The sequence below is a fragment of the Trachypithecus francoisi genome, unplaced genomic scaffold (genome assembly GCF_009764315.1).
Source record: "Trachypithecus francoisi isolate TF-2019V2 unplaced genomic scaffold, Tfra_2.0 Lachesis_group11, whole genome shotgun sequence".
Taxonomy (NCBI): Eukaryota; Metazoa; Chordata; class Mammalia; order Primates; family Cercopithecidae; genus Trachypithecus; species Trachypithecus francoisi.
The window spans coordinates 28,515,833-28,542,096 of NW_022681456.1; the positions used below are offsets into that span (position 1 = coordinate 28,515,833).

At 45.2% G+C, this 26,264-nt stretch overlaps 1 protein-coding gene across 3 annotated transcripts in view; it reads right to left on the reverse strand.

Moving 5' to 3' along the window:
* Positions 1 to 11,312: 11,312 nt before the first annotated feature.
* The window catches only part of CHST11 (carbohydrate sulfotransferase 11), a 315,452-nt gene continuing 300,500 nt past the window's right edge, over positions 11,313 to 26,264 (reverse strand). For all 3 annotated transcript variants that reach the window (XM_033220821.1, XM_033220820.1, XM_033220822.1), the window contains exon 3: positions 11,313 to 12,479. In XM_033220821.1, coding sequence (XP_033076712.1) covers positions 11,625 to 12,479 — 855 coding nt within the window. In that variant the 3' untranslated portion in view covers positions 11,313 to 11,624. The remainder of the gene's footprint in view (positions 12,480 to 26,264) is intronic.

Here is a 26,264-nt window from a genome sequence, read left to right on the forward strand (position 1 = left end):
AGCAGATTATTTTATTTTATGCTCCTTGTGCCCATTACCTGTGTTTCTGTCTGAAAATCCACATGGCTTGTGAAAGAAAAAAGGCCTGGACTGTTAACTGAGCAGTGTCTAGCTCATTAATAATCCTCTTGGAGCAAGTGTCATGCCAAAGGAGCATGGGGTCTGAACGAACCTTAGCTCTCTCATGTACTAGTTTTGCAGTGACTTAACCTCTCTGAGCCTCAGTTGACCCATTATTAAAATTGGGATAGTACAAATTCACAATTCTTATCTGAAACCCTTGGATCAGACATGTTTTAGAATTAAGAATTTCCCCCCCCCAAATACTATGCAAATACCACGTATTTCTTAATACCCTAGTAGAATATGGGGCTGAACTCCCATAATAAAACACATGAATATTTCTGTAGGAAAATGCATGAATATTCACAGTAAGTGGGATAAATAAAGACTATAATTAGTCTCATGCTAGCTAAGGTCAGGTTTCTCTGCCAAGTGAGCTTGCTGCAAATCTATGAAAAAACATTTCGTTTTCAGAGTTCTGTGGATTTCAGAACTGCAGATAAAGGGATGTGAAACCATTACATCTAGGGCCACTGCTAAGTCACAGGGCTTTTGTGCAAATTTGACAATTCATTTTCTGGGTGGTTACAGCTTTTGGGCACATAACTTGGCAAGTAGGGTAAGAAAAAGGCATCCAGTCCTTCAGAGTAAATCACAAACGTCAACCCCATCTTGGGCCTACCTTTGTGCAGTGCACAGCCTGCACAACCAGACACAGTGGACCTGATCATACGTGTCTCAGGGTTGCTGGAAGAGTAAACAGTAATGAAACATGACCCCATTTCCCAAAGCCACAGCTTCTCCTCAGGCTCTCTCTTGTGCTTAGACAGGGGCTTCTCAAATGTGAAGCACATGAATCACCTGGGCAGATTCCTAAAATGCAGGAAGGCTGGTGTGGGGCCCGAAACACTGGGTTTCTAGCAAGCTCCCAAGTAATTTCCATGTTGCTGGTCTACAAACCACACTTTGAGTAGTAAGGCTCTAGAACCACTCCAACTTCCCCTGGATGTTTTACCTGAACCTCAATTCAGCATGTCTAATAGTTAAGTCACAGCCTTCCCCAAAACCTGTTTTTGCTCCTAATTAACTGACCTCCAGTAATGGCCCCATTATCCAGCTACAGTTGCCCAAGCTCGATTTGTAGCAATCCTCCTTCCCTTCTTATTTTCCTCTTCTTCACCTACATTTCCATTCAGTTACTAAAAGCCATAGATTCTATCCCAAATCAATTTATCCAATGTAGGGCTTTCCAACCTTGACATTATTGACATTGTGAACTGAGCAATTTTTGGTTGTGGGGATCTATCCACTGGGAGGCAAAATCAGTCCTGGTTGGGAGCCACTGTTCCAAACTCTCAACTTTTCTCCATCTCTCTACCTACAAACTTGCATCACTTCTTTCCCAAGGGGAATTTGGTGTTTTGTCTTCATGCATGTGTCAACTATTCCATAACTACCCGTTAACATTTCTATGTTGTCCACTTATGAATCTTAAGAATTCCCATATTCTTGGCATCTTGCACAAGAGCTGACATAGGCAGATGCTTAATATATGTTTGCATGGATGAAGGAATGAATGTATCTCTTGACAGCTGCACGTTCCTGGGGGTGAGATGGAGGAGGGAATTTGGGGAAGCTCCGAGCTCTCAGCTTACAGAGTAAGGCCTAGGGCTGTCTGCAGGAAGCCACCATGCAGAGGGAACTCTGTAGAAGAGACATCCAAAGGTGCCCTAAGACACTCCCACCTGCCCTGGAGTCTCTCTCTCTTTACCCTATTTTTGTCTGGCCTTTCTGTACTGCTTGGAAATGTCCTTCATTTGGGCTAAATGACTCCAGTCCCACTGCTGCTTGCCCAAGTGCACTGCATGGCAGTGTTGCTATGTGTGCAGCTGCTTGAACACAACCTTTACGCTGAATGGCTGCCCTTGGAATTTGATTTGGGGCTATGTTGGGAACTCAGGCTGGCTTGTTCTGTTAGAGCATCAGAATACTTACGGCTTTTTCTTTCCATTCAGTAGTCTCATAGCTCCCTCCCTCCCTCCCTCCCTCTCACAGAGACCCCTGATTTGAATTTCACTTTGCCATTCATTGGCTTCTATTGGAAGTCCAAGCTTTCTAAACAGTTTGTCCAAATTTGATGTTCATCAGTCCAGTAGGTTTTCCAAGCTTTTGCCAACTGGGCTAAAGTTTTCATCTCTATCCATGTCTCTTTGTAGTACCACTGGCCTCCAGATTTAGACTTCTGGCATCCTCCACTCTTGGTCCACCAATGATGCCCAATTTTAGTGGGCTGGAGAGTCAACCAGACCTGGATCTGAATTCTGGGTAACTTGGGGCAAGTTATTTATTCTAATTTTCTGCATCTTTATGTGTGTATTAGTCCATTCTCATGCTGCTAATAAAGACATACCCAAGACTGGGTAATTTATAAAGGAAAGAGGTTTGATGGACTCATAGTTCCACATGGCTGGGGAGGCCTCACAATCATGGCGGAAAACGAAGGAAGAGCAAAGGGACGTCTTACGTGGTGGCAGGCAAGAGAGAATGAGAACCATGTGAAAGGGGAAACTTCTTAAAAACCATCAGATCTTGTGAGACTTATTCACTAACATGAGAACAGTATGTAGTAAACCGCCCCCATGATTCAAGGATCTCCCACCAGGTCCCTCCCACAACATGTGGGAATTATGGGAGCTACAATTCAAGATGAGATTTGGATGCGGACACAGCCAACCATATCAATCTATAAAAAGGGTCCCAGTATCCACCTTGTTGGTTGTTTGTGAGGATTAAATTGAAAGCATGTAACACACTGTGTGGCATATAATAAACTAATAGTTAATAAGTTAGATACCTTTATGGTCAGCTTTCCCTATGAAAATATAGAATTTGGAAAAGAGCACATTAAAAGTGAACATTTCCAAGCCACCCACAGTTGAGTTTGTGTTCATTGTGCAAAGAAGCTCAGCATAAAGATATCATTTCTGTAGTCAGAGGTCCTTCTTCCTTCATCTCTTCTTTAGGCATTTTTTTTTCTCCATCTTTTTGCCAGTTTGGTTCCAGGCACAAAGTTGTTTCTGGCTTGATCTGTCAGACAAAGCCCAGCCACAAAATAATCTCCTTCTCTAGCTGCTGCTGGCTTGTCCAAACCAACGTGAAATCCAAAGCCCTTGCTCTTCTCCCATAACGAGATGCTCCATTATTTTTAAAAACAAACATGGAGCCAGGCGTGGTGGCTCACGCCTGTAATCCCAGCACTTTGGGAGGCCGAGGTGGGTGGATCACGAGGTCAGGAGATGGAGACCATCCTGGCTAACACGGTGAAACCCCGTCTCTACTAAAAATACAAAGAATTAGCCGGGCGAGGTGACGGGCGCCTGTAGTCCCAGCTACTCGGGAGGCTGAGGCAGGAGAATGGCGTGAACCCGGGAGGTGGAGCTTGCAGTGAGCCGGGATAGCGCGCTGCACTCCAGCCTGGGTGACAGAGCGAGACTCTGTCTCAAAAAACAACAGTAACAACAACAACAAAAAACAATAAAACATGGAAAAATAAAAAGCAGATTAATGCAGAGACAGTTTTTCATTCCAGTCTCTTGTATTTCAAAATAATAGGGTTTTGTAGAAAGGTAGAGCCTGTGTTTCCGTGGTAGAGCGTTTGGAAAGAGGAGTGTAAATTTCGGTTACCATCTTGAATCTAGCTATGAGCTATCTTTTCCTGCATCAGCTTTTACGTTTTTCTTTTTCTTTCTTATAATTTCTATTCTTCCACCTTAATCTCCGTCTACCATCATCCCTTTAACTCCCTTCTCAAAGCAGTTTTTACCTGCGTGGTACCATCTAGCCAGTCAATCTCTTAGGTATAAAGCAGCAGAAGCCACAGAAGATTCAGGTAGATCATTAGAGAAGTCAAAGCAGAAAAGGCTCAGAGGTCACATGACTTACCGCTTCTCAAACTGTTTTCCTGAGAACCTTAGGGCCCATGAAGGTTTACAGAGACTTTATGGGAAAAAAGAGGCAGAGCTGGGCCTCGAACCATTCAATCACAGCATCTCTGCTGCATCTGTTCTACATATGAGTGTTCAGAATGCAAGAATTTTTAAGAGGCTCATTTTTAAAAACCGCATTGAAAACCACAGATAGAGCTCTTTTGTTCCACAGATGAGGAAATGGAGGTCCCCTTCCCGCCTAGGAAGTAGTTACCTATAGGTTGCAGACAGCTCCTTCATGGATGAACTGCAGCCAGGAAAGGGTTCTTTTCAATCGTGGCACAATCCAGATATTATTATTTTCCCTATTTCAAAGAGGAAGTGACTAAGGGAGTTTGTTTGGGAACGGTTCTCAGCCAGCAACGCATTTGGAACCAGCAGGCTGCCTTCACTCACATCCTCTGACTGTTTTCTCCACCTGTGGGTTCTTACAATTTGGGGAAGAGGCAGGTGCTAGGTGAAGATTGGGAAATAGGGAAAAGGTGGTTGTTTTTCTCATCTCAGCCTTGCTAGAATGTTCCTTTTTCATATTATACCAGACATATTCATCACCCCAGACCTAAGATGTCTGATGAACTATCTACAGTGAATGTAGCTAGCCCAGTGTTCAGCTTCTTGTAAGTCACCCCAGAACCTGGAGGCCATAGCCACTGGCCACATTGTGGGGTCCAGCTGTGGGGCACTCAGGACTGTGCTTCAGAAGGGATTTCCACAGAGTTCTGTCCACCAGGCCCTGAGGTTTCTCTCCCATCGCTTCATGCCTCAGATGTATTCTTGACCAATGGTTCCTGGTCTTTTTGGATATCATGACTTTTTCAGAAAATGTTTAAAATGACATTGGGGGCTGACCCTAAGTTACCAATATTTTATGCCCTAGTATCAATTAACATCTATTATCATAAAAGAGGCTGGGTGCGGTGGCTCACGCCTGTAATCCCAGCACTTTGGGAGGCCGAGGCAGGCAGATCACAAGGTCAAGAGATCGAGACCATCCTGGCCAACATGGTGAAACCCTGTCTCTACTAAAAATACAAAAATTAGCTGGCCATGGTGGTGGGTGCCTGTAGTTCCAGCTACTTGGGAGGCTGAGGGAGGAGGACCGCTTGAACCTGGGAGGTGGAGGTTGCAGTGAGCCAAGATCACGCCACTGCACTCCAGTCTGGCCACAGAGCGAGACTCCGTTTCAAAAACCAACCAACCAAACAAACAAACAAAACAAAACAAAAAAAGAAAAGGTATTTTAATCCAAAAATGTAGGAAAGACATAACTTGAGAAAAGGGAGTTCTTCCCGAGAAAGAGTACTTTACATCTTACACTAATGATTCTGCCTTATCCTATTTTTGTCCACTTGGGGGAACAATAATAACCTTACCCTGACCTGGCCTGGGCAGTGTTTTGGGCCACAGGCTCCTCAGGTTCTGCAGCTTCTGCAGGTCAGACAGAGGGCACCTGGGGCACCATCAGAAACACCTCCTGATTAGCTGGCAAGAAAGCATGTCAGTTTCACTCCAAGGGGAGCAAACAGGCTAGAGATGACCTCGTCTAGCTTTGCTTCCCACTGACATTTACAATGTTCCAAATGAGACAGAGACAGGCTATGGCAAAGTCACATCCATTCACTGATGAAAAAGGATGTATGTTTTCTATGAATCTAAGATAACTAAGCTCTGTGGTCTGAGCATTTCCCAACCAGATGGGACCATAGCAAGGATAGTGATGACACCAGCAATGTATTCTTGGCCAAATGTATTCTTAGCCAGTGGTTCCTGGTCTTTTTGGGTATCATGCCCATGGGTGGGCACTAGCTACCAGTGGGGAAAGCCAGCTGGTGATTAGAAACCATATCTAGCATGGTTGAAAACGGGATCTATTTTCTCACCCAACATTTTAATGTTAAAAATGTTTAGATGTTATGTTTAAAGAAATCTGTTAGCCAGGCATGTTAGCACATGCCTATAATCCTTGGGTATTTTGGAGGCTATGGCGGGAGATCACTTGCACCCAGGTCAAGGCTGCAGTGAGTTATGATCGTGTCACTGCACTCCAGCCTGGGTGACAGAGTGAGACCTTGTCTCTTAAAATTAAATTAGAATACAATGAAATACAGAAACAACATCGAGTATAATTTCTTCTTTGGAAAAATATACAGAAATCATTTTTACCAATAAAGCTAAAAGATACGGCTGGGCACAGTGGCTCATGCTTGTAATCCCAGCACTTTGGGAGGCCGGGGTGGGTGGATCACCAGGTCAAGAGATTGAGACCATCCTGGCCAATTTGGTGAAACCCCATCTCTACTAAAAATACAAAACTTAGCTGGGTGTGGTGGTGTGCGCCTGTAGTCCCAGCTACTCTGGGGCTGAAGGAGGAGAATCTCTTGAACCCAGGAGGTGGAGATTGCAGTGAGCTGAGATCTCGCCACTGCACTCCCTCCTGGCGACAGAGCAAGACTCTGCTTTTTTTTTTTTTTTTTTTTTAAAAGAAGCTAAAAGATGCTCATCCATAGAGCCGAAAGAAGTTCTGTGGGGAATTAGAACAGGATTGGATGTGGATTGAAAAACTGGGACTTGAAGTGCAGGCTTGCAACCTCCTGGCTTGCAACTTCCTAGCAGTGGCACCATGGATGGCCATTTAGAGAGGCATGTCGTTCAGTGCCAAAAACATGGGGTTCTGAAGGCGCATCAGCCTGGGCTTGAATACTGGCTCTGCCACCAAAGCCATTTACTGACAGCCTTCATGGCCTCTTCACAAGAGTGGTGGAACTGTGTGATCACAGTGGACCTTCTAATGCGTTACTCTACAAAGAGCTGATAGAAACAATGGAATGAAGAAAAGCTTCCATTCACCCGGTAAACAGAAAGAATTCGGATCTATGGCGGTTTTTACCAGGGCTGAGTCTGCCAACGGAGCCCGCATGTTCATCCTTTGATACACGTGAGCAGGGCCCCCCGCATGCTAAGGTCCACGTCCCACCCCTACCGTCTTTTGTTAATGAGCCATGAACAAACCATACACAGAAAGCAGCTTCTTTTTTTCTTCAATTTAATTGAAGTTACTTAGAAAAATAATCAGGCTTGAATGGCTTTTCCTGGAGGAAGGTTCATGAACATTTTCACGCTTTTGTTGGCAATGTGGAATTCAGCTTTCTTTAACAGTACAGCAAGATACAGGGAGCGTTTTCTACAACAGGCCCTCTACTGCATACAAATATGTAAAAAAAGAAAATCACACTCCACAAAGATGTGAAATTACATGTCCATATGCTATACTGAGCATGCTCATAAGAAAGTAGTATGGGCAGCTCCGTCTGGACCTAACAAAGTATAGCAGACTGAAATTTGCCTGTTATCAGCCAAGGGTCAAGTGGATTCTAGAAGGCCTTGCTTGTTGCCTGTAGGGTTCTAACTGGTTGTGATGGAAAAAGGTTGGAGGAAATGCTGGTGGTGGGAACTTGGGGGAGTGACGTGGTCAGTCCTGCTGACATAGCAGTGGGCAAAGAAGGGATTTGGTCACTGGGATTGCACAGAATGGGGCAGCTGAGAGCGTGTGTGTGTGTGTGTGTGTGTGTGTGTATGTGTGTGTGTATGTAGGGGAGGACTGGCTAGGAAAGGAAGCAGAGTCTCTCTGCTTCTTCTGCCAACTCTATCTCAGCGCTGATCTAGACCCCACCAGCCAAGCATTCGTGGGACCTGCACACTTTGCTCTAGAGCTTTCTAGTAGCCAGGATTAGACCCCTGTGCTTCATGCTTTTGCCACCAGGTGAACCGGTGCAACTGAAGTTTCCACTGCCCGCTGCTCTCCTGTGGCATCCACATCCTGAATAGGCAGGAGGGTGCAGCTCACCTGGTGCACAGAGAGGAGGAGGAACGTCCCCTCTGAGACACTACAGGTCAGCAGACCACCTTCTTCCCAGACCAGCTGGGGAGGGCAGGGAGGCGGGGTCTGGAGGAGCTGCGGGAATCATCTAGAGCTTTCTAACCAAAGGGATAAAGTAAGCAGGAATGTCCTTGCAAATTCTGCCCTGGCTGTACCTGGTCTTTAAAACACAGCAGCACCTTTGAGAAGTGGCTGGGAGATTGGACGCCTGCCTGTACTTTTCTCCAGCTAAGCATGCATAGAAAGTAGTTTCAAATATTCCTCTTTAAAAAACACAAACTTTCATTTTCCAGGCACACTTCACCAGTGGATTTCTTTAACCAAGGACACAGAATTTCTACATTCTGCAAAAAACAGTTGAATCCATTTTTTTTTAAGTTTCAATGCCATTAGAAAAGAAAATGTGAACACAAAGCAAAACACGGGAAGAAAGAGTCCCTCGTTCCAGAAACCTATTGATGCATGTCCCCTGAAGGACAATCTTTCTCACTTAAGAGAGAGAAGCCGGATGAAAGGCCATCTTCACATGACAGTGAGCTGGCTTGCACAACTGATCAAAGACGGACACAGAAATGCAAAGCAACATGAATTTCCATTGAAAATCCCCCAAAAAGCACAGGGAACGATTCCAAACTATGAAACTGAAGAAGCACTCATCAAGAGATCATCTGTTCCCACTGAGCACCCTTTTGAGCTTGAGGAGTAGGGAGCCACCCTGGGCCCTATACACCACTCGCCCTCTCCTCTCTTCCTTCTGTCCACACCACCCAAGACTTCCTCCACTCCCTCTGGGAGGGATGGAATCGTAGTCCATGGCAGTATCCAGGATTAGAACCATTGCACTTAAGTAAAAGCTTAATTCATTTAATAAAGTACCTCTTGCTATAAACCAGATGGAGACTGTGGTGCTATTTTGTATTTTTTTTTAATGGAAGGGTGTTGGAGTGGCAGTTTTTATCCTCAAAGACCTCAGATATGCTAACTCAACTTAAGCAAAGTATACTTGGTGGAACCCTAGCTCTGTGGGGTGATCTGCAAAATAAAGTATCCTGGTCATGTAAGTTCAGGAAATGCTACAGACTCAAGGATTAGTTTTGGGGATTCACCATGCACAGCACACATTCAAGGCTCTGAAAAGTCCTGCAGAAAGGAAACTGACTTAACTTTGTTTCTTAAGGATATTTGACCACAAAACCCTTAGTTTCCATCACACCAACCTGATGCCTCCTGGAACCTGTGTTCTGTAGAGTATGTATTAGAAAATGTTGGACAGGCCGGGCGCGGTGGCTCAAGCCTGTAATCCCAGCACTTTGGGAGGCCGAGACGGGCGGATCACGAGGTCAGGAGATCGAGACCATCTTGGCTAACACGGTGAAACCCCGTCTCTACTAAAAATACAAAAACTAGCCGGGCGAGGTGGCGGGCGCCTGTAGTCCCAGCTACTCGGGAGGCTGAGGCAGGGGAATGGCGTAAACCCGGGAGGCGGAGCTTGCAGTGAGCTGAGATCCAGCCACTGCGCTCCAGTCCGGGCGACAGAGCAAGACTCCGCCTCAAAAACAAAAAAGAAAAAAAGAAAATGTTGGACAACCTGTTTCATTATCAGAAATCCCATTTCTGAGGACAGTGTTCCCTGCCTGGAAATAAGGTCCAGATCCTCAATTCCAGGGACAGCCAAGGTCTGTCACTCTACGTGGTAAAACAAATTGCATAAATCTCCATCCATCAAGGGTATAGTTGCTGTGCCCTTCACAAAGGGGAGAGAGCTCGGAAGAAGGTACACAATGTTTTATAAATAGCTTCAGCTAACTTCTCCGGCCCACATCTCACTCATGTTAAAGAAAATAATTTCCCTGGTGAGATGTTGCAGCTGCTGCCCACTGAGCTTGCTGTGAGCTTTACAATACAATCTTAATAGTTTCTGTGAATAAATTATTCAATTTTTGTTTGTTTAGAATATCCTCACCCCTTCACTATATACTGCATCAAAAACAAAACAAAAGGCAAAACTTACCCACACCCCAACCCACCCTCCCCTATTATTAAAACTATTATTATTATTATATACAGTATCTGCTACCAACTCATTCACTAGCTGTAAGAGGGATGTGGCTCAAACTTCAACCAAGAAGCATCAGCAATGGCTGGAAATGAGAAACGTGTTTAGATGTTAATTAGCAAGGAACAGGAAATGAAGTTTCCAGGCGTCCAGAGGAAATGGAGCATGGATTAACAGCATGGAAGGCTGTCTTTGCTGCTCATGCATGGCAGTTACCAAGGTGCTGATGGTCTTTCAGCCTCTAGAGGATGTGGGAGGGTGTGCATGTGCCTATGTGTACAAATGGTCCACCTCTGACCTTCATGAGGGGTAAAAACCATTGCAAATCCCCAAGTGTACGAGTCTCACCTTGGCATTTCACACTTGTACGTGGCAAGCAGTAGAAGACAACACTTCTAAACGGGGATGTGGTGCTAGGCTGGATGGAGATGACAGTAGGAGGCACTTGAGGAGTGTTCCCCTTTCCTCGCCCAAGGCAGACATTGCTAATCAACCACAGCACTCTTCCACACTGCGCCTGGAGAATCCATTCTGGCGCTTAAAGGCAGACATTACCCATCAATTGGAGCAGGCACATGATAGGAAACATTTTTTTAGCATCTTTTCTGTTGGGCAATGAGCTTGGGATCACTCACGAAGATAAAGTGGCCTGCTCCGAATGTGAGGTTTTCAAATTTGGGTCATAGAAAAATGCAAATGTATAGGGGTCATGGACCCTCTGGTGTTGCTCATGAATAGTCCAAACCTCATGTCAAGTCCATGAATATCAGGGGTTTGCTAATTGTCGAGCTAGATGCTCTGTGTCACGTAAAGCTTTTTGAGGGCCAAGACTATTGGGTTTGTTCAACACTCTATCTTCAGGGCCTAATATATAGTAGATGCTCAATAAATACTTGTCAAATATAAAGCAACAGCCACTTCACCTTCACCATGACTGGCACTGCCAGTTTAAAATTCCTGTTAAAAAAGCCTATTCTATCAGATTGCTATTTCTGGTGAAAAATTGCTACAATCAACTTGCTCCTTGGGTTAAAAAAAAATAACATTTCTTTAGTGCAAGGGACTTTCAGGTCGATTAGAATTGGTTTGGAATGAGTCCCTTGCAAAGATGCCTCTAAGTGCAATAGCAACCTACTTATTTCTAGCAGAAATTCAAGAATGGTAGCATCCGTACACATGACAATGGCTGTTATCATATGACTCCATGAAAGGTTAGTAAGGAGAACATTCATGCCCCCAAATGAGCTGTAGCAAGCAAAGCAGGAAACATAGATTTCTTCTGGAAAGACGTCAGAATTTTGCTGCCACAAAAAGAAATAATGAGACCATGTTTAAATAACTATAAATAATATTAATTAGAATTTATGGAATGCACAATTCATGGAATTCACCAGAACACAAGGAAACCTTTGAGACAGTGTTGCAGTATTCACTTCTACAGACAAGGACGACCCATCCTATTTCCCCTGCAAAGACAGCTGTCCTTCCCTACGAAGGATTTTAAATAATTCTCACTATGCTGCTCGCAGCATCATCCCCAAAGAAATATTAATTTACAAAATAACCCAATATCCATATAATTCTTTTGACAAATAAAAATCTTAAATTAAAAAGCATGATTCTCTCCCTCTCCCCACCCCCTTTATTCCAATTTCAGGTAGCTTGGCACTGAGTAATTGAACATTAAAAAATCGAGTTTGTAGACTTCGTACAGCTGCGTTTGGTGCTCTAAGCTGATGTTCTGGAAGAATTCTGTGGTCATTTCATCAGTAGTTCTCGTAGACTTTGCATAAGTGGGGAACTTCAGGTAGCTGCCCACTCCTGCCAGCTGCAGGACGTAATTAGAATCCTCTTCCAGTGTCTCGTACTTGCCCACGAGGTCATAGTGGATGTGGCAGGGGTGGCAGAGTGAGTAGACGGTTTGCCAGTGTTCGTTGAAAGGCTCCTCCCGCTGGGTGTGTGGGTCGATGAGATAGGCCACGAATTCCTCGAATTTGACATCGTCCCCTTTGCGCAGGGCCTCCTGGGTGGCGTTCTTCCGCTGGCGTTTGATGATCTTGGTGCCGTACCGCTTGTGGAAGGAGATGTTGTACTTCTGGGTGAACTTGTTGCGGTAGGCGGACACCAGCCTCTCGAAGGGCTCCCGGACAAACAGGAACTTCATGTAGCTTTTCAAGCGGTGGTTGATTTCTGGGATGCTGTACTGGTTCAGGGTCTTCAGGTTGGCGGAGACATGCGCCTCGTTGGCCGGGATCTCCATGGGGTCACTGTACTTCCCCCGCCCGCTCAGGACCATCATGAGCCGCTTCCAGTTGGTGCAGGCCACCTTGGGCACGTAGCAGTAGATGAGCTCGTGGTCCTCATCCACCACCAAGTGCTTCAGGTCGTTGGGGGTCAGCACCCTCCGCTTACGGCTTGTGGCGCTGTTGGCTCGGCACGTGTCTGTCACCTGGTCCCGCCGCATCTGGTGCAGGACGGCAGTGTTTGAAAGCTCCAGCTGCAGAGGGGACACAAGAGGAATAAGAGCTCAGTACTTGCCTGAAACATTTCCACTTGGCTACAAGTAGATCACAAATCCACCCATTCAAACACGTATCTAAGCTGGGTGCAGTGGCTCATGCCTTTAATCCCAGCACTCTGGGAAGCTGAGGCAGGAGGATTGCTTGAGGCCACAAGTTCAAGACCAGCCTGGGCAACATAGTGAGACCCCATCTCTAAAAACATTAAAAAATTAGGTAGGCATGGTGGCGTACACCTGACATCCCAGCTACTTGGGAGGCTGAAGCAGGAGAATCTCACTTAAGTCCCAGTGTTCAAGGTTACATTGAGGTATGACTGTGCCACTGTGCTCTAGCTTGGGTGACAGAGCAAGACCCTGTCTCTAAACACACACACACACACACACACACACACAACACACTGATCCAGACCTCATGATGTATAAAGCACTCTGCTCAGCACTGCTAAGAGATATAAGACATAACCTTAATCACTCATAGTCTAGGAGGTGCCAGGGCAGAGAGCCGTCAGCCTCAATGGAGGGCAAAGGGAAATGCTTGGGAAGATATGTGTGTTCCTCTGAATTTGAAGAGCAACAGTTTCTCCCCAAAGGCCATTCATTCCCAGTCCAAACCAGAGCTCACAGTCCACCTAGAACAGGAAACAGGAGGACACTTTGCCCTGCTCTGCCACCGCCTGCGTCTCCAGCACCCAGAGACTCAGAGACCTTCACGGAGTGGTGGCACCCTATTGTCGGCTTCCTGCCTTACCTCCACCACCACTCATGAAAGTTCAGTGTGGTCCTTCTTTTATACAAATGGAATAATATTAATTGTGATTAAAGTGATAGAGAAACTGGGGGCACAGGACTATGGAATAGTTGCTCTGGAGCCACAGATGAGGTGGTAGCCAGGTGGCCTCCTTGCCTCAGGAACCAAGCCCGCATTCATACACTGGTCTTTTGGGGTTCTCCATAGCCCAGTGCCAACCTGCTCTTCCAGCCTGATTCCTACTCCTCACCCCTTCATAACCAAAGGAGGCTCCCGAGAAACCAATGATTCACTCCTTCCTTTTTGCCACAAGCATTCCTTAGGCTGGGCAACATCTGGGATTCTCGCTTCTCAATCTCTGCTGGTGCAAAGTTGACAATTCTTTTCTTTTCTTTTCTCTCTCTCTCTTTTTTTTTCCCAGAGTCTCACTCTGTTACCCAGGTTGGAATGCAGTGGCGCGATCTTAGTTCATTGCAACTCCGCCTCCAGAGTTCAAGCAATTCTCCTGCCTCAGCCTCCCGAGTAGCTGGGATTACAGGCATGCACCACCATGCCCTGCTAATTTTTATATTTTTAGTGGAGACGGGGTTTCACTATCTTGGCCAGGCTGGTCTTGAACTCCTGACCTCAGGTGATTGGCCAGCCTCAGTCTCCCAAAGCGCTGGGACTGCAGGGGTGAGCCACTGTGCCTGCCCAAACTTGACAATTCTTCATGGCCCCACACACTTCCTGCCATACAAGTGGAAGAATCATTCCCTCTACTGAACACCCACAACACTGAGTGTGCTTCATAGCACGACCCTCCTGTCTACTTCATTCTTGGTTTTCTCAACTCCTGTGGACACTTGCTTCACAGGAACTCATAGCCCCAGAGTCACTGCCTACTCCAGGCCAGACTGTGGGTGACTTTGAGCCCTGAGAATGCAGCCATATTCATGAAATCCTCCAATCACCTGGACAGCCAAGTCAGTAGAGCCTAGGACTTGAGTGCAACCCAATTATCTGTCCCTGCTCCTCCAACTTTGAACCTCAGTCTGCACAATTTATATTAAAAGGTACACAGGGCCATTGGGATGGGCCTAAATTAGGGCCACTGATGAGTTTGCTGGGGACCTGAGGGGCATCAGGGTAGCCACCTGGGAGAAGCCATTGCACCCTGTGTTAAGTTCCATGTCCATCTCCTCTCATGGTCCCAGGACAAAGGATGGTGATGGTCACCATGACAACAGCAGACAGTGTGACTAAGGAGTTACTCTGTAGGAGGCACCTTCACAGGTGATTTAAATACATTATGTTTAATCTTCCCAGCAATACGCTGAACTACAACATGCCATCGCCACTAAAAATTTTTATACTCAAGGGAGGAAGCAAACCAAGACAGAGTATTAACGCTTTGCAAGGTCTCTGTGTGAAGAGTATGGTGCTTCTTTCACTGCTTTAACCTCACAAATAACTGGTGGAAATCTGGAAAGAGTTGTTAGTATCCCCTGATGTGCATTCCCCTTTGAAATCTGACATCGACACTCCTCCCATTAAGAAGTAGAGACTCTATTTCTCCAGCTCTTTGAATGGGGGCTGGCTGTGACTTGCTCTGATGAGTACAATGTGGTAGAAGCAATGATGAACATGTTCTGAAGCCTATTAGGAAGGCCTGCAGTTCCTAGCCTTCACGCTGTTGGAACGCTGCCCAGAGACAGTCATGCTATGGAAAGACCTGTCCAGCCTCCTGGAGGATGAAGACTGGGGCACTGCAGACCAGCACCAACTGCCAGCCACCCATTGACCAAAGTGGTGTGAATGATCCCAGGAGAGACCAGCAGACCTGCTCAATTACCTACCCACAGAGCTGTGGCAGATGACATATCAGTGCTGTGTTAAGCCACTAAGTTTTGGGGTGATTTGTTGCCCAGCAATAAATAATTGAAACAGGAGAGCTGAAAAACAGGAGAGCTAAGGGTCCCAGTCAGGATATGATGCTGAGATCCTCAGCCAGATTCCAGAGAAGCAAGGGCACCATATAGATTTTCAGTTTCCACTTGGTAAAACCGGGTTAGCCTGGAGGTTCCCAAATTGGAAATAACTGGCAAATTACTGACCTCTCGTTATTCACAGACCAAATGCCACCACTCAACAAATTTATCCCGACTATAAAGAGCAGAGCAATAATCTATTTGTGCAAAGAGCCCTGGGTTACTGAACCACGGATCCAGTTTCCATGTTATTATGACCCAAATATGGGGCCTGGACCTTTCTTGGCCTGTGTTTCCTTGCCTGTGCCATGGAGATCCTCACTCTCATGCCTTGTTAGGCTGGTGTGAGGACTATAAGGTGTGTATTCCATGGCTTGAACACAGTAGATACACAATCAGTATTATTTCTCCTTTCCTCCCTCTCTAGTCTGCCCCTGCCCTGCCTGCAGAAAGAGGCAGTTAGATTAGTTGACTGCTGGGGTTGTGGCCACCTTTAATGTTGGGTAGAGCCCAGTTTCTTCCAGGGTAGCCAACTGGTGGCCATGCACTCTTCTCTGGGTCCCATAGAGAATCTTCCAGAATGTTCTTCCTTAGTGCCTGGACTCTTGTATTGTATTGTCTTGCTGAGATTTTGCCACAGAGGCTCAATGCCCAGTGGTCATGAGTCCTCCATCAATCCAAATCTCCAGTTATGCTATTTTTTAGTTCTCCAAGTATAAGTGACACTAGGCATAAGCCAAGAAATATCAAAAGCAAGCTGCAGAATTTCCTAATTTTCTCTCCTGCACAATATATATCAGGATGATGATGACACCTAACACTGACTGGGTGAGTGCTCATTGTGAGCCAGGTAATGCTCTTCATGCTTCACACTGACTAACTTCTTCAATGCAATCAGTCCTAACGGAGATTATCAGGATCTCCATTTTATAGCTGAGGGTCCGTCAGATGCACCAACACATGAATGATAATATGGAAAACGATTTGTGGAGCACTCCTTGTTCATTACCTTGAGGAGAGTCTCCCAACATTTGTAAAGCTGTGGTGGTCTCAGCATTGCATTCTGTCAACGAGGAAACAGGCTGAGACAGACAAAATGACTGCCCAAGGTAAGTCCTTCTAAGAGAAGCAGAACTGTGATGCGAGCCAGAGTATGTGACTCAGATCTATGCTTATCACACCATTCTGGCGTGAAGTCTCTGCCTTATCAAATAGAGATACCACAGAGCAAGAACTCTGTCTTTCCACAGTGGTATACCCCCATGCTTGCAAAAGTGCCAGCCCCACAGGAGATGCTCCATAAGTGTTTGTTGAGTGAATGAATGAATGGCTTAATAATCTCTGTAGGGATACTTGATCTGTAAGCAGGAAAACCCCTCTGTAGTTAAAGAAATTTCTGGGCCAGGCGCGGTGGCTCACGCCTGTAATCCCAGCACTTTGGGAGGCCGCAGCGGGCAGATCACTTGAGGTCAGGAGTTTGAGACCACCTGGCCAACATGGCGAAACCCCATCTCTACTAAAAATACAAAAATTAGCCAGGCATGGTGGCGGGTGCCTGTGATCCCAGCTACTCAGGAGGCTGAGGCAGGAGAATTGCTTGAACCTACTTTTCCTGCCTGATTCCTACTCCTCACCGTTTCATAACCAAAGGGGGGTCCCTTCAGTTAAGGAGGCGGAGGTTGCAGTGAGCTGCGATCGCGGCACTGCACTCCAGCCTGGGCAACAGAGTGAGACTCTGTCTCAAAAATAAATAAATAAATAAATAAACTTCCCAATTGTTCATCGATATCATAAAGTTCTTTCATAGAGCTGTACTGGGACAAACAATGTGCCTCCCAAATTCATGTCCACCCGGAACCTCAGAAAGTGATTTGATATACAAATAGGGTTTTTGCAGATGCAATTAGTTAAGATGAGATTATACTGGATTAGGGTATAATCCAATGGGTGGTGTCCCTATAAGAAGAGAAAGTAGAGATACAGAGACACGCAGGGAGAATGCCACGTGTCTCCACGTGGCGTTTGTCTCCATGTGGCACTGACACATCCACAAGAATGATGTGTCTCCAAGCCAAGAAATGCCAAAGACTGCCGGCCGCCACCAGAAGCTGGGAAGAGGCAAGGAAGGATCCATTCCTCCGGAGCCTTCAGAGAGCATGCCCTGCCAACAGCTTGATTTCAGACTTCTGGCTTCCAGGACTGTGAGAGAATACATTTCTTTAGTTTTAAGCCACTCAGTTTGTGGTAATTTGTTACGATGGCCTCAGGAACCTAACAGAGGTGGTCAATCATTCAAGTGATCACTTTGAGCAAGTTGGTACTAAATTATAAGTTTAAAGAGAAGATAACATCATATAAGAGACTATTTTACATAGAAGAATAAGGACAATGTATTAGGGCACTTGCAGAGTGAGGATAAGATTTGAAATAAGAAGATCTGGGCTTGATCTTGGGCAAGAGCCTTAACCTTCTGAGTCTCAGTTCCTTTATTTGCAAAATGGGGATCGTACCCCCTACCCCGCAGGGGTGGTGACTACAGCAAATAAGGTACATTTCAGCATTCAGTAAATAAGATCAACTCTAGTACAGGATTTGGACAAGGTATGGCACAAAATAGGTGGTTAATAGGTAGGCATCCTTTTATCAAAGAAGAAAAAAGAAATCTGAAAAAGAACTCCTGGCTAGAAATCTCAAAGACAAATTTCACCAACTCTGTAATTTTGCTGCAGGTCAGCTCTAGGTCATTGATTCAATTAATATTTATTTTGAATAGGAAAAGTCTGACCTTTGCAATTCACGACTTCTTAGCTGATGTATTCATCACCCTAAGAGAAGCATTCATGGGCCTCTTGGGCTGTTGAACAATGCCATTAAACAAAACAAAACCTGTGCTAAAGGAAATGAAAGGACTAGGAAGGAAACAGGGTCCACCAATTTTGCCATTTGCAGCACTAAGGACAATTTTGAAGGCAATAAGTTACTAAGATGAGCAGAGAAATAAGGGGATCTCCCCCTCGCCCCTTCCCAAGCTCTTTTCAGTTGGAGACAGTTTTCTGGCCACCTGAATCCCCAGGGAGGTAACATGCCGGTTAATACTGCATTCAGGACCACAAAGGCAGGAAAAATGGAAATGGCACCAGCACATCATTTTACATTCAGTTGCAGAGGTGGAAAATAATTTAGTGGGGCTTTCAAACCTGGTATTTGAGGTTTCTTTCCCCTCCATTTCCTTCTTCTCCACAGCAGTTTAAGGGGCAAAGGGTGTACCTGCCACAACGAGGCACACACAGTTTCCCCTCAGGAAGACTTTGGGGTAGGGGTCAGGAGAATGCTTCTCAAATCCAAGATGGAAATTCACCTGGGCCTCTAGTATTAATGTTTTTAAAAATACATTTTAATTGGTTTTTATAATTTTTGAATTTTAAAATAATTTCAGGTGACAGAGTAAGCCGCTTGTCTCAAAAAATAAAAATATTTTCAGACTAGTATTGATTTAAGTTATTAAAAATAAAATGGTACTAAAATGTGCACAAGCCAGGCGCGATGGCTCACACCTGTAATCCCAACATTTAGGGAGGCCGAGGCGAGTGGATCAACTGAGGTCAGGAGTTCGAGACCAGCCTGGCTAACATGGCGAAACCCTGTCTCTTCTAAAAATACAAAAATTAGCTGGGTGTGGTGGCGGACGCCTGTACTCCCAGCTACTGGAGAGGCTGAGGCAGGGGAAAATCACTTGAACCCGGGAGGCAGAGGTTGCAGAGAGCTGAGATTGCACCATTATACTCCAGCCTGGGTGACAGAGCGAAACTCCGTCTCAAAAAAAAAAAAAAAAAAAAGAGCAGAAATATAAAACCAGGTGCACAACTACAAGTCCAAAATAAACATAAACATTCAAATGTACAACATTAACATGAGGGATGATGTTGTTTTACTGGAACTAAAGCCCTGCCTGAAACCACGCAGATGCTCGCTGACAGCTGTGCGTCAGGGTGTTTGCAGTAGAGCTTCCCTCTTCTCCTGTGCTGCATGAGGACTCGGTTTCCTTACCACTTCCTCCTTCCTAGTTATTAGGAAACTCAGCATGCTGGAATCTCATTTAACCTTTACTTGGTAAAAGCTCATCATGTGTATATTTTCCTTTTCTGCTCGTTTCCAATTAGCCCAAGACAATAATGAAGCTACATGGAACCCTCAAGAACATGAATGAACACAGATACCACGACTTCACATGGCAGAACTCGGTGATCTGGGGCAGACCTGATGATCCAGAAATGGATAATCATTTTTCAAAAGATTATCACCAAAATAAAAAATAAAGTTCTTCTATGGAACTCTAGACCCCTGGGGGTTCTATCTGTGGACTTCTTGAACCTTGGTTTACGAAACCTGGATTAAGAACAGCCCTGGACAGGCCAGAGGGAAGAGAGGAATTCTTTACCATCATGTCAAAATGGGGCAGGAGAGATTTCTGGTGACAGCCTGGGGTGTTCCAGAAATGTCCACATTTATTCAGAGGATCAACGGCTTGTTAGAGACTGTGATCAGGAAAACAGCGATTTCTAACGTTCAAAAATGCAGACCTGGTCATGTCACTGCCATGCTCCTCCTGTCTCCAACAGGGCTCAGACGAGCTTTTGTAACTGTCATAATCCCTCAGCAACTAACATCTTCCCCGAGCACAGTTCCGGAACTACCATGGGACCAACAGCTCTGGGGACATCAGGAAGACAAGAGAGTGAAGAAGACTAACTCATTAATGAAGAAAAACCTGTTCCCTCATCAGTAAAAGAGAACGCCCAATTTTTCCAACCAAGTTTGATCAGTTTTACAAAGAAAGGACTTGTTGATCTGACAATTATCTGAACTGTGAGATCCATGTCTTTCTTCCTACACTCCCTTTCTCTCCCCTCTTCTTGTTTGCTTTCTCAAAAGGTTTTGAAGAGACCATAACAAAGGACATATGTGCAGTATGAAATAAAAATAGAAAAAAAAATTCTATGAGGGCTGGGATTTAGAATGTCAATTGGTTGTGGGCTCCTAGCAGCAAGGACAAAAGGGGAAATATGATAAAATCTTCTTGCTCTAGTTATCAGAAAAGAGAAACATTCCAGTTGTTTGGAGAGGAACATGCACAGGATTTCAAGGGACTCAGAAAATTCAGTGCAGGAGGGAGATTCTTGGATTCAGTTTGCCTGTGTTGGGGTATTTAGACGGTTGCTTTCTTCAGCTGACTGAATAATGCCACGATTCACTTCCACCTAAGGTCAACAGAAAGCTTCAGTATGTAAGGAACATTTTCACATACACCATCCCATTTAAGCAACCCGTTGGGACTCTTCCAGAGGCTGCAGAGCCTACTAAAAGAAAGTTTATATTTAGCCGACCAGACCCTACTCCAACATGCGTCATTCTCTCCTGGGCTGGTTACCCCTGAGTATTAATCATACTTCATGCCAGTGGTTCTCAAACGAGCCTACATGAACATTCTTACCTGGAGGGCTTGTCAGAACGCAGCTTGCTGGGTTCTCCTCCCAGAATTTCTGACTCAGTAGGTCAGACAGGCCTGAGAACCTACATTTCTAGCAAGCCCCCCAAATGTTTGGGCCACCATAATAAAATACCACAGACCAGGTGGCTTAAACAACAGAGATTTATTTTTTCACAGTTCTGGAGGCTGGAACTTAAAGACTAAGGTGCTGGGTGGGGCTGGTGTTCCCTGAGGCTTCTCTCTTTGGCCTATAGATGTGCCTTGCTTGCTTCCTCCTCACGCGGCCATCTCTCCCCGGCTCCCCCCACCATTCCCCCCCTACTCCCCCCAGTTTCCCCCCACTTCTCCCTCCACTCCCCCTCCTCCCCCCACCATGCGCTCCAGGCGTCTCTTCCTCCTAATCTCCCCCCTCCCCCCACGCTCCCACCGGGCATGTGCTCCAGGCGTCTCTTCCTCTTACAAGGACACCAGTCAGACTGGATCAGGGCCCCACTCAAAAGTCCTCATTTTTCCTCAATCCCCCACTTAACAGCCCTCTCTCCAAATACAATCACCTTTGGAAGTCCTGGGTGTTGAGAATTCAACATATGAATTTGGGAGGGCCACAATTCAATCCATGTAACACCAGGAGATGCTGATGCTGCTGGACTGGGAACCAAACTTTGAGAACCACAGTTTTATACTATTTGGAAATGACTGTAATCTAACGTCTTTCACCAATTCACAGCTATACTTAATTACAAAACACAGAACCCAGGTTTGCCATCTGCTGCCGAGAGACTCCTAGATCCACCCCCAGCCCCAGCCTCCAAACTCCCTTCATCTCGCTTTGATGTCTCAAAAGTATAAATTAGGTCAGAGGAGGGCTGATTCTAGGAAACCGTGAACATGGCTCCGGGCTCTGGGCTGTGTCCTGCATTCTCGTTTAGATGTCTATTTTTAATTTGGACATTTATAAAAGGCAACCATAATTAGTTTAAGTACCAAATTTAGGGACTGTTTGAAAAAGTCTTTAAAATTTTACTACGTTTCATCTTAAAAGGAAGAGCTGGTTTCCCTTAAATTAAAACATTTCTGCAGCGTTTGCAATTTCCCTCAGACACAGACACCCAAACGGGAGGAAGAGAGGTTGCCCCCTTTGACTGTCTCGGGGTGGGCAGAGTGAGGGGGACATGCAGGGAAATCGACCCAGAGAAACAGGTACATTTGGAAGCACCAAGTGACTGACGGTTTTCTGAATCTGTCTTTAACAACTGTTAGCTTGGGTCTAGCCTCAGTTTCTCCACTTAAAAATTTGCATGCAAAATCCCTTTCAGCATCTCAGTTGCGCTGCCATCATCTGTCTGTTTCAGAACTAGGGGAGGGGGAGGAGGACCCCATGAGCTGATTTGCTCTGATTATATGACATTTCCTTCTGGTAGAGGAATTCCTAAACTCTCATGAAAAGGGCTAGTCATGAGGAATCACTGAAGACATCACATCCACAGCAAAAAAAAAGGGTCACATGTTTATACCAGCTACCATATACTGAGCACTTCCTATGTACCAGCTACTGTTGATCTTCACATGCTATGAGGTAGGTATCATTAGTATTTTCAACTTGTGGTTGAGGAAACTGAGGCACAGGGAGAATAACTGACTTGCTCAAGCTCAGGGAGCTAGGAACCGGGTCTGGGGTTCGAGTCCCAGCAGCCTGTGCTCTGAGACCCCGCATGGTGCAGCCTCCTGGGGTCTGGAGACCCACCTGGGAGTTATTAGCTCCTGGGCGGTCACTAGAGGTGTGGGTCTCAACCCTAGTAGCTCACTGGGATCACAGGAGAGCTTTAAACACGGAGGCCTGAGTCCCACCCCAGAGATCCGTTATATTTAATTGCTCCTGGAAATCTGAGGCTACCCGGGTGAGACCCCACTATTTCAGGAGCTCCAATGCCAGGAGCTATAAGCTAAAGCAAAGACCTGGACTGGAGTAGTCACTGGCATATGATCTTGGGCCGGTTTCATCTTCCTGGTCCTCAGGTTTAAGATAGGGGACTTTTCATTCAGTAGAGCCAGGGGTCAAAGGTCTAGAAGGCCACAGGTCTCAGACATCTTTGGGTGCATTTTAGAGGAAGCACTAAGAATTACATAATGCTCAAAAACTCTTAAGTTGAGAGAAGAAAGGAGAAAAATATTGGGCCTTTAAAGAAACAATCTGGTCTGGACCTGGTGCAAAATGTAAAGGGTTTAGGAAAGAAGTGATTTCATATTAACTGACATGAACGTTGTCAGGGAAATTGGTTTCTCTGGATTGTAACTTGTCACTAGGGAAGCACCTGTTTGACTGCAAGGAACAACAACCGAATCTCTGCAGAAGCTTTGCCTTCCTTTCCAAGGCAAAAGGAAGAAGGAAAATGCACCGTGGCTGGAAAGCATTTGGAGCCCTGAAGGTGCGGTAGGAGGCTCTGGGTGATGGTGATGGAGGGCCCGGTGTTAGCCTCTGGATCAGCCCCCAGTCAGCCTCAGCTGACACTGGCACAGGTGAGTGATAGTTCTGAGCTCCATTTTAACCCTGGGAGCTTTACAGGCAGAAGAAAATGAAGAGAAAGGAAAGCCCAGGATTTGCTGAGGAATGAGAAAGGATTGTTTCACCATAGTAGTTAAAGTACTTCTTTTGTAGGCAGGATTTATATTGGGTGACCTGGGTTAGAGTCACAAACTCAAAGGCTCTCCAGAGCCATCAGGAAATAGAAATGAATGGACCCGGCACCTTGAATGGGAATGAACCCAATCACAGTCCCCGGGCCACTGAAGGTGGCTGATGCCACATAGATCTCACTGATACCGTCATTAGGGAATAAGGACCTGGTCTTTCAAGATGTTTCAATTTCTCAAGAGAAGTCAGAATACAAACCCAGAGCCAACATCATACTAAATGGGCAAAAGCTGGAAGCATTCCCCTTGAAAACCAGCACAAGACGGCTGGGTACAGTGGCTCACGCCTGTAATCCCAGCACTTTGGGAGGCTGAGGCGGGCGGATCACAAGGTCAGGAGATCGAGACCATCCTGGTGAACATGGTGAAACCCCGTCTCTACTAAAAATAGAAAAATTAGCTGGGTGTGATGGCGGGCGCCTGTAGTCCCAGCTACTCTGGAGAATGGCGTGAACCCGGGAGGCAGAGCTTGCAGTGAGCCGAGATTGTGCCACACTGCATTCCAGCCTGGGCAACAGAGCCAGACTCCATCTCAAAAAAAAAAAAAAAAAAGAAAAAAGAACAAAAAGAAAACCAGCACAAGACAAGGATGCCTTCTCTCACCACTCCTATTAAACATAGTATTGGAAATTCTGGCCAGGGCAACCAGGCAAGAGAAAGAAATAAAGGACATCTGAGTAGGAAGAAAGGAAGTCAAACTTCCCTGTTTGCAGATGAGATGGTCCTACATCTAGAATACCCTATTGTCTGAGCCCAAAAGCTTCTTAAGCTGATAAACAACTTCAGCAAAGTTTCAGGATACAAAATCAATGTACAAAAATCACTAGCACTCTCATACACCAACAATAGTTAAGTCGAGAGCCAAATCAGGAATGAACTCCCATTCACAATGGCCACAAAAAGAATAAAATACCTAGGGATAGAGCTAACCAGGGAGGTGAAAGATCTCTACAAGGAGAACTATAAGCCACTGCTCAGAAAAAATCAGAGATGACACAAACAAATGGAAAAACATTCCATGCTCATGGATAGGAAGAATCAATATCATTAAAATGGCCCTACTGCCCAAAGCAATTTATAGATTCAATGCTATTCCTATTAAACTACCACTGACATTTTTCACAGTACTAGACAAAACTATTCTATAAATCATATGGAACCAAAAAAGAGCCCGAATAGCCAAGGGAATCCTAAGCAAAAAGAGCAAAGCTGGAGGCATCAGCTACCCTACTTAAAGCTATTGTACAGGGCTATAGTAACCAAAACGGTATGGTACTGGAACAAAAACAGACACATAGGCCAATGGAACAGAACAGAGAACCCAGAAATAGGACCACACACCTACAACTATCTGATATTCAGCAAACCTGACAAAAACAAACAATGAGGAAAGGATTCCCTATTCAATAAATGGTGCTGGGGGCCGGGCGTGGTGGCTTATGCCTGTAATCCCAGCACTTTGGGGCGCTGAGGCAGGCGGATCACTTGAGGTCAGGAGTTCGAGAACAGCCTGGCCAACATGGCGAAACCCCATCTCTACTAAAAATACAAAAATTACCCAGGCATGGTGATGGGTTCCTGTAATCCTAGCTACTTGGGAGGCTGAGGCAGGAGAATTGCTTGAACCCGGGAAGCAGAGGTTGCAGTGAGCCGAGATCGTGCCATTGCACTCCAGCCTGGGCAAGAGAGCAAGACTCTGTCTCGAAAAGTAAATAAGTAAATAAATGATGCTAGGATACTGGGCTGTTCATATGCAGAAGATTAAAACTGAATCCCTTCCTTATACCATATACATAAATTAACTCAAGATGGATTAAAGACTTATATGTGAAACCCAAAACTATAAAAACCCTAGAAGACGACCTAGGCAATACCATTCAGGACATACACACGGGAAAGGATTTCATGATGAAGATACCAAAAGCAATTGCAACAAAAGCAAAAATTGACAAGTGGGATCTAATTTAACTAAAGGGTTTCTGCACAGCAAAAGAAACTATCAACAGAGTAAACAGACAACCTACCGAATGGGAGAAAATTTTTACAAACTACTCATCTGACAAAGGCCTAATATCTATAAGGAACTTAAACAAATTTACAAGAAAAAAAAAAACCCCATAAAAAAGTGGGCAGAGGATGTGAACAGATAGTTTTCAAAAGACATACATGAGGCCAACAATCACACACAAAAAAGTTCCGCATCACTGATCATTAGAGAAATGCAAATCAAACCCACAATGAGATACCACCTCATACCAGTCAGAATGGCTATTACTAAAAAGTCAAAAATAACAGATGCTGGCAAGGTTGCGGAGAAAAAGGAACACTTATACACTGTTGATGGGAGTGTAAATTAGTTCAACCATTGTGGAAGACAGCGTGGCGATTCCTCAAAGACCTGAAGACAGAAACTAGCATTTGACCCAGCAATCCCATTAGTGGGTATATACCCAAAGGAATATAAATCATTCTATTATAAAGATACATGCACACGTATGTTCAATGCAGCACTATTTACAATAGCAAAGACATGGAATCAACCTAAATGCCCAATAATAGTCTGGATAAAGAAAATGTGGTACATATATACCATGGAATACTATGCAGCCATAAAAAAAGAAAGAGATCATGTCATCTGCTGGGATATGGATGGAACTGGAGGCCATTATCCTTAGCAAACGAATGCAGAACAGAAAACCAAATGCCAAATGTTCTCACTTATAAGTGGGAGCTGAATGATGACAACACATGGACACACAGGGGAACAACACACACCGGGGCCTGATGGAGGGTGGAAGGTGGGAGGACGGAGAAGATCAGGAAAAATAACTCATGGGTATTGGGTTTAATACCTGGGTGATGAA